The sequence below is a fragment of the Notothenia rossii genome (assembly GCF_949606895.1).
Source record: "Notothenia rossii genome assembly, chromosome: 3".
In the NCBI taxonomy this organism is placed as follows: domain Eukaryota; kingdom Metazoa; phylum Chordata; class Actinopteri; order Perciformes; family Nototheniidae; genus Notothenia; species Notothenia rossii.
In genome coordinates this window covers 34,781,543-34,790,594 of record NC_136901.1, presented here as the reverse complement: position 1 = coordinate 34,790,594, position 9,052 = coordinate 34,781,543, and the positions used below count along the sequence as shown (strand labels likewise).

At 46.9% G+C, this 9,052-nt stretch overlaps 1 protein-coding gene across 1 annotated transcript; it reads right to left on the bottom strand.

Annotated features, from left to right (window-relative positions):
• Positions 1 to 73: 73 nt before the first annotated feature.
• On the bottom strand, positions 74 to 8,449 carry ajuba (ajuba LIM protein). The gene is given in 9 exon segments (XM_079669186.1): positions 74 to 643; positions 770 to 838; positions 1,113 to 1,164; positions 1,702 to 1,832; positions 3,031 to 3,093; positions 3,334 to 3,401; positions 3,504 to 3,605; positions 5,902 to 6,091; positions 6,093 to 8,449. Coding segments are annotated over 9 exon segments (2,109 nt in total). The 5' UTR covers positions 7,395 to 8,449; the 3' UTR covers positions 74 to 511.
• Between the last annotated feature and the right edge of the window lie 603 nt (positions 8,450 to 9,052).

Below are 9,052 nucleotides of genomic sequence, written 5' to 3'. Positions count from 1 at the left end.
AATCATTTATGGACAGAGAGAAATGTTTGTTGTAATAAAATGAATGTGTGACCCAATACGAGCACGTAGACCATTACCTGAACACAAATGAAAATATTTATTACAACATACAGAAATTACAGTAATGTTTTTCCCCAAATTGTACAGAATCACGTAACAAATCTTACAGTAAAGTCAAATTTAAGTGCAAAATGTTTGCTAGCGATAATATATGTACAAAACAGTTTAGCAAAATCCCTTGTTCTTCTACAGCAAACAGTAGCCACATTGGGGTCAAAACAAAAAAAAGCAGTAGTTTTTTTTCCCCCCGTTCCCTTATAACTATGGTACAGTAATAGTACAGCAGGAAGTACATGTGACGCAAAGGTCTGATCCATAAAATGAATCAGTGGAAATGTCTGGACATCAGCAGTTTGATCTTTAGGAAAAGCCACGTTACTGATCAAAAAGCACATTACAGAATGACAGCATGTTAAGACCAGCTTGTTCGAGACGTACACAGCTGCACAGATCAGTGTGTGTTGTGAGGGGGAATGTTGTGTGTGTCGCACGCTCTGGTCATGTGACAGGAGTGGCAGAGGAGATGAGAGTCCAGAGGGAAGCACTGCGAGCCGGGCTTATCAGAGAGCTGCTTACCACACTCCTGGGGGGGGGGAAAGACGCAGATAAGGACAGGAATGCACACAGGAAGTGAGGTCAGACATCAAGGCATTTCATAACACAAGTCAGGATGGAAACGGGGACAAAATGTGCAACAAAGATCACTTACCTCGCAGTGGTAGCACTCAAAGTGATAATCCTTGTTCATAGACACGACCCTGAGGATCTCTTCACTGCCCTGAGACACAAAACAACACTTTCAATATGCAGTCATTTAACAAAGAAGTGAGAACCACAACAAAGAAATGCTAGATTGTGAAACACTCTAGTGTGGTTGCCTGAAACTAGTTCCTATCTTTTCATTGCGTGTAAAAGTTTGCTTAGAAAACGTTTGAAGTTGACAAACACCAACCGACTCGCACACAATGTTTACGGTTAAGTACAAATACAAGTAATAAGAAAACGCCTCCAGCCAACACTTGCAAGTTAAACACAGAAACACTTGTATTTACCTCAGTCGGTAAGATGGGTTGTAAACAGGCCGCGCACTTCGGGGCAAAAGTCCTGCAGAAACGACAGGAGAAAGTTTATTTAGTGAGGACACCAGCAGCACAATAACATCTTTGTTACATATTAAAGAGGTCTATTTGGAATTTTCTCTTTTCTCTCTCTCTCTTCCCTATAGTGTGTTATGTATATATATATATATGTATATATATATATATATATATGTATATATATATATATATATATGTTTGTGTGCATGTCAATGGTCCGAAACGCCTCCATTGGACTCCTTTGTTTACTTCCAGAACATCACCACTTAATACTCTCGATTCTATTGGCTAGCGCATCCACACATTGTACGTGATAGGCTAAAGGGCGGGACACCTCTAAGCGGATACAATCACAACAGATCCGGCCAGCTAACCAATCAGAGCAGACTGGGCTCTGGTTTCAGACAGAGGGTGAAAAGAGGGGCTGCAGCACAGGCAGTATGTGAAAAATAAAGAACTTTTTGAACATTAAAGCATGGAGACATGTCCCAGTAGAGAGCATAATAGGGTCCCTTTAATAAAAGTGTAAAAGTAAAAGTCTCACTTGTTGTAGTCTGCCACGCAGTAGATGTTGCTGTTGTGGTCCACAGTGAAGGGGACCCCATCCAGAGCCTTGGAGCACACCACACAGCGGAAACAGCCAGGGTGGTACGAGTTCCCCAGAGCCTGCAGGATCTGAGCAGGAGAATCCAGATGAAGAGTATTATTCAAATGTGTAACTCCAAATCTAACTGGCTGACACTCCATGCTATGTGTGTATGATTTAGTTTATCGATGTGTTTGTTTTCAACTCAAGTTTGTTCTTAGTTCATCGTCCAATTGATCTGACTCAGAATGTCCGATTGCTGCAGTCGATACATGCTAAAAGAATAAAGTTAATTGTTGTCTTTTGACATTTTCTGACCATTCCCATTTAGCTTTCGAGCCTGTAGCTTGTCTTCGAATGTATACCCTATATTTCCGACATTTTGGATAAATTGGCCTTTCTGTATTTTAATTGATAAAACTCCTTTCCTTTTTACATTACATTACTTGTTAGTCGCTTTTATCCAAACCGACTTAAATACTCAATACTGTGGGAAATCCCCACAGGAGCAATTTGGGGTGAAGTATCTCAGGGACACAACGACATGCTGTCTCAGTGGGGTTTGAACCTGTGACCATCTGATCCCTAGACGCTCTATCCACTGCGCCACACGCCTTTTTAGTTTTGTATCAGACCAGAAAATAGTCAATGTGGTATGTGAAAGTATTATTTTTCTCATATATTTACATTTGAGCTATGAGTTTTGCACCAGCTCGTTTTAGGCCTCAAATGTTTGCAGTAATAAAACTCAAACGTGGTTCAAATGATGCAGAAAACGATGGCTGGATCGCACGCTCTCTCTGCAAGCTTTCTATTTATATTATGGGTCTTAGCGGTTCAAATATGGTAAAAACTTTAAAGATAATCACTACAGAGCCATATTTTTGTGTTTATCCAAAAACCCAAGGCAAACATTCCTCTGCAGATCATCCGTGGGAACCCGAAGAGGGGCCAACAAAAAGATGTCACTGAATTTCTCTATCCTCCAGGGGGGGGAAAGGCATTCTGGGAAACATGGGACGCAAGTGTCTAAAAGTTTCACAGGGCAGGGCACCTCTTCTTTAAATCTAGCTTAAGTCTTCTTTGTGTAGCATGTTCACACACACACACACACACACACACACACACACACACACACACACACACACACACACACACACACACACACACACACACACACACACACACACACACACACACACACACACACACACACACACACACACACACACACACACACACACACACACACACACACACACACACACACACACACACACAGCTCACCTGTTCCAGAATGAGATGGCCACACACACTGCACTTCTCCGCATTAGCCTGGAATCCCGAAAACTGTAATTACAACAAAGAGATTAGCGAGAAAAATCAATCCTCTGACTCGGAATATGGGAATGTGTGTGTGTGTGTGTGTGTGTGTGTGTGTGTGTGTGTGTGTGTGTGTGTGTGTGTGTGTGTGTGTGTGTGTGTGTGTGTGTGTGTGTGTGTGTGTGTGTGTGTGTGTGTGTGTGTGTGTGTGTGTGTGTGTGTGTGTGTAGGAGGGATGACAAAACACGCCTTGACCTCAACTCTTACCATGTAATCCTCTTTACAGTACACAGAGCCGCTGACATTGTAGAAGTCCTTGTTTCTCAGGGTGCGTCCTGCAGGACAGTTTGGAAAAGGTGTCGGTGATGGAAATCAATTTAATCTTTGTTGTGTTTGTGGGCGCGGGGTAGTTGGGGGAGGGGCGGGGGGATACTCACCACAGGACACACAGGTGAAGCAGCGTGTGTGATAGAGGCTATCCAGAGCCTGGCAAGCGTTATCCGCGCCGTACACGCCTTTCCCACACTTCACACAGGTTCCTGGCATCAAAAACAGGGGAGGGGGGGGGGGGACAACAAACATTCATTTAGTCGGGGAGTAAATCGCTCAGCGGCTCCTAACACTTGGTTTACGACACATTCCTGGAGGATGTGTCTGAAACCCAACTCCACACAGAGTGTCAACACTTGTAAATCCTCTCGTTCGCACCACCTAGGGGATTTTCACACAGTTAAAGCCCTCTCCCCATGCCAGCCTGTTTGCTCATCCACTCCACGGTGTTCACGCTCTGTTATTAAAGGGAAACTCCACCGGATCTGACTCTGTGCCAGACTCTTTATTCTGGAGTTTTGCATTAAAGACTTCCCTTTTAAATTGTGACTTTAAAACCCCCCAATTGGAGCCATTTTGGAGATTAGATGTGTTTGCTGCCTGATGTGAGGAGCTGAAACCACCTCAGGGGGGAAGAAGAAGAAGTCCATTACAAACGTGATGGCTTTTTCCTTTCAATTGTTATCCAATGGCAGATAATTGTTTTTACTCCATTTACAGTCAATGAAACAGATGCTTCTTTTCCACAGTCTGACCTCATCTTTAAACACCAACACACCTTTCATCTCTTCTTTGGTGTCAGATATAAGAACCCAAATGATAACAGTAAAGTAAATAAGCTTTTCTAGTTCGAAACTAGACAAAGAAAACAACTTAAGGCTCTTACAGTTGACTAACTTCCCTGTGTTTCTCAGTTGAGCCTAAGTACATGTTCAGGGCACTAAATGAAAAGTGGAAAAGTGCTGCGGTGGTCCGAGCTGCAGCCTTTCCCTGTGATCTATTTAGAGATCTGCCTGCGCGTTTTCCCCCCTTTCTTCTGTGGCTGAGGGAGTGCCACACAATTTGAGAATTCCTATACTTTTAGTCGGTCCTTTCTGATATTTAGGAACAGGCACAAGTCTCTGCCCAAGCCAAAAAGACGCACAATCCCAGCTTTAAATGTAATTTGTGCGGCGGGTTCCTCAATAAAACGTGAGGAATTGGTGACATAGGGACTTTTGCACATAATGATAAAGATAATTGATAATGTGTGTACTGAAAACTGACTCAAAAAGACACGAGGCGACATATTTGTGTGTATTCTTTGCAACAGGTGGAACAAAATCATTAACAGAAACGATTTTCAACTTGTTTCCTCACGAAAAATCCCTGAAAAGCTTTATCGTTTCCTACTTTCTAGGTCTACATCTTTCGTTTTTTACTTTCCTTTTAGTGCAATTAAAGCCTCAAACTGCATTATAGGTGAGCGTGTGTGTGTGTGTGTGTGTGTGTGTGTGTGTGTGTGTGTGTGTGTGTGTGTGTGTGTGTGTGTGTGTGTGTCTGTGTGAGCGTCTGTGTGAGCGTCTGTCTTCACGGCTCACAGCCCCTGACTTCTTCCTAATGGCTGAGAGCAGTACAGTATTGCATGTCCCCTCCGGGCGCACATACCTGAGCAGAAAAACAGGCTGCAGCACACCCCCCTGCACACGCCAAGGCAGCATTACACACACCAGGACACACACATGACTCACACACACACACACACACACACACACAAACACATGACTCACACACACACACACACACACACACACACACACACACACACACACACACACACACACACACACACACACACACACACACACACACACACACACACACACACACACACACACACACACACACACACACACACACTGCATTACTGTGGCCTGAAGTCACTCAGGGAAAAACACACCCTGCCACAGAGAAACAACACACACACACAAACACACACACAGATGCTTAGCCCTAACCTTGTGTGACTCAGAGTAATGGTTGGAGCTGTGTTTGGATGGAACCATGTCATTTTGTGTGTTGAGTGTAACGGCAGAATTCTGCACTTTTAATAGCCGTGTTGCTACGCTGCGTTAGCCCATGTGCGGCACGCTTTTGAAACATCAGCTGATTTGTGGCCACAGGTGTGAATCTAAATGAGTGAATCCATCTTTTTCCTTTCTTCTCTTCAGCCAATCACCTGCCTGGATCAGTTTCTGAAGTTTCTCCTTTATGTTTCGCGTGCTACAACGCTGCGTGTCCCTGCAGGTTCCCAGGTACCATACACTCTTTCAACTATTAATCTGTCCGTCCATCCATACAAGCCTTTTATTTAGAGAGATCTGACACCAGGCGGCGAGGGGGACACTAATAACACGCTGAGGGAGGACGCTATGTGATTGGACGATGTGTGTTAAATGCTTCTGATAACCTTCTAATTTCTCCCTTTTCGAAGTGAACCCTGAATATTAAAAGAAAGCATCTCACCAAAGAACTCCTGCCGGCTCTCCACGCCCTCCCTCCCAGCACCACCTGGCTCCTCCTGAGGTTTGAGGGGCCCCCCGGCTGAGCAGGGTCCCACCGTGGAGCTGGGTTTGGAAAGAGCCAGGCCCTCCATGAGCCCCCCGCCCGCCAGAGCGTTGTCTCTCAGCAGAAGTCTGGTGAGCTCTTCCTGGTACCCGCGTCCCGGGCAGGTCTGAGTACCGGGCCCTGTCTCCCTCTTTGCCCCTCACCTCCGCCTGCTGCTCGACCCACCACTCGGGGCCCGCCTGGAAGCACGCCGCACCGGGACTCCCAACAGCCGGTGGGTAGGAGTGCCGGCTGTCGTAAGCCCCCGGACGCATCCCCCCCTCCAGGTACTGGGTCCAGGCCTCCACAGGGGTCACCCCGGACCGCCCTGGACCGTACCCCGACGCAGGACCCCCGGGCTGCATGGAGGGGGACTGCTGCTGCAGGGGGAATCCTCCAGAGGCCGAGTACCGAGAGTCGTAGCCAAGACTGATGCCGCTGGTCCGGTTGCTGCTGCAGCGACTCCCCATTGGGCTCCCCCCACCCCCGCCGCTGGCCGTGCTGGAGGCGAAGCTGGACCGGGGGCTGACCAGCAACGACTCCTGCAGGCTGAATGAAGAGCATGGGCTCAGGGTGGGTCCCGGAGGGTAGAAGAACCCCCCTCCCACACCTCCAGGAACATCAGAGGAGCGGTGCGGGGGGTTAGAGAGGGACGCAGGCCTCGGGTTCTCCCACAGCTCGCTGCCCGTGCTCAGGCGTTTGTAGAACAAAGCCTCCTGGAGAGAGAGGCGTTTGTGTCTCTCGGGTTCGGAGAGGTAGCCCGGTTCTGCCAGGCCACCTCTGGGAGCCGAACCATAGCCCATGGAGGCAGGGTACGGCGGGGGGGCGGAGAGAAGCCGCTCCTCTCCCAGCCGCCGCCTGACCAGCTGCTGGAGCTCCAGGGAGTAGCGCCGCTGGTTGAGGGACGTCTTGGAGCCGTACGCCCCCAAGATGTCACACTCGGGGCCCAGGCCAGACTCCCTCCTCATGTGGAGGTCCGCGCCTTCGCCCAGGTAGCAGGATGCTCTCTGCTGGGGGGAGCGGCGCCTCAGTGGAGCCAGGGTGGAGGGGTGCTGCTCGCCATCTTGAGGTATGGAGGAGGAAGTAGGCGGTGGGGAGAGGAGCTGAGAGGGAGGCATACCCATCCCTCCTCCTCCTCCTCCTCCCCCTCCTCCTCTCCCACTTGCAGGAACACATGCGTCGCTTGTGGTTGCAGAGGCAAGCGAGAACTGGCCGGGTCTGGAGGGCGAGGCAGAGATGGGAGCCGGTGGCAGACCGGGGCCCCCCCCACCGCCTCCAGAGCTGCCAGTGTTAGCGTTGCTGTTATTAGAGTTGTTGGCAGAGTCATGTTTTTTCTTTGAACTGTTGAATTTCACACTGCCCGAGTCTGTAAGCTTTAACTTCTCCAGTAACTTGCTGATCGGCCTGTCCATGATGGAGCCTTGTCGTTTTTTCACCTGTCTGGGCACAGTCGCTCTTTAAATTACAGATCAATGTGCTCAAATACAGTGTGGGTAGATAGAAAACACAATTATGTTCAAGTAAATCTACAGTTTTCACTACGAAAAATGAAATGGCAGTCTCTTGTTCTCACTTAGAAATAAAACAAACTGGCCTTTAAAAGAGGACCCTTATATACACAAACACAATAAATACAAAACAGATAAATAAGACTTTTAAGACATTTCAGGTTTTTACATGACTAACGCCTTCTAGTTGGCCCTCATGTGGAAAACCCACAGGCACAGGTAGGATAATCCATTGGATTACTAGACAATTATTAATAGTTCAAGTCAATCCAGGCAGGAAATAGGAAAAACATACATCCAGGACACTTCGGTGTGACCTATGGTCGCGGAGGGCCTCCTTTGTGGACCCTCATGTGGCTCCACATCTGCATCTTCTCTTTTAGTCAAACTGTGGGAAATAACCTTCAGGAAAGTCGCTCTGATATCTCCAGTGCGGTGAGGGGGTGTCTCTGTTGAATTTTCTTTTCTTTTTTCAAACACAAAGCGCAGAGGTTCAGCGGGATGCACACTTCATGTGGCTCCGGTGTAGACAGGAAAAATAAATCCGTTTGTGCACAGAAAGTCCACTTCTGCCATTCATTTCAGCGCAAAGTGTGCTCGGTAAAAAAAATGGTAAATACTATGTTTAACTTAAACTCAGGCAACAGGAAACACACATACGGCTCTCGCTATAAAGACCCCTCAGTCCGTCCGTCCATCTGGCTGCTTCTATCATTCCCGTTTTCAGAGCAGAAATCCCGTGGAAAGAGTAGCGGAGAAGTTTGCGGAGAGAGAAGGAAATGAAGGAAACCGGTTACAGTTACATCCCAGAGTACCGGAGCTGGACTAAACGACTTGTTTGAGATAAATAAAATCCCTCCCCGTGTGCATTGCTCAGTCGACAACTTTGTTTCTTTCTTTCTTCCCCCTAAATAATTACTTACCTCCCCCTCTTTTTTTGCAAGTGTATCAAGCTGCCTATGGCGTATAGAGATAGTTCCAGTTACACATTTCAAAATAAACTCTTTACTCGCAACCGCTATATATTTTCGAGAACAAGAACATCTTTCGAATCGTGTTACAGCTGTATTTGTTATATTACATAACATATATTAATGCTGTGTATTATTGAGACACCATGTTATAGTATGTGCCTCCCAAATGGTTATTTGAGCTCGCAGTTTGAAAGCGTCAGTAAACATTGCTCTTATTTTGAAGGTGGAATCACTGAACAAACGTCCCTTGGCGTAGTATCGCGATGTTGAGCTTGACACACCACTGCTCCTTTATCAGTCAGCGGCGGCTCGTTTCCCCCACAGCGCCGGAACACCTTTCAACCAGCCATGGCTGTTTCGTCATTCATACGCAAAACTCCCCCAGAGGATGTGCCCCCTCCACCAAGATTTTAAAAAACTCTCTTAAAAATAACAGTTAAAAGAAAACATTGGTGTGAATTGTGTAGATTATGTTAGGAATGTGCAAAAAAAGCCAATTGTAAAGGTTTTTCTGACAAATCTTATGTGTTTTATCAATTATTACATGCTTTGAAGGAATGTGTTGATTGGTCTCCTGGAAAATAATTC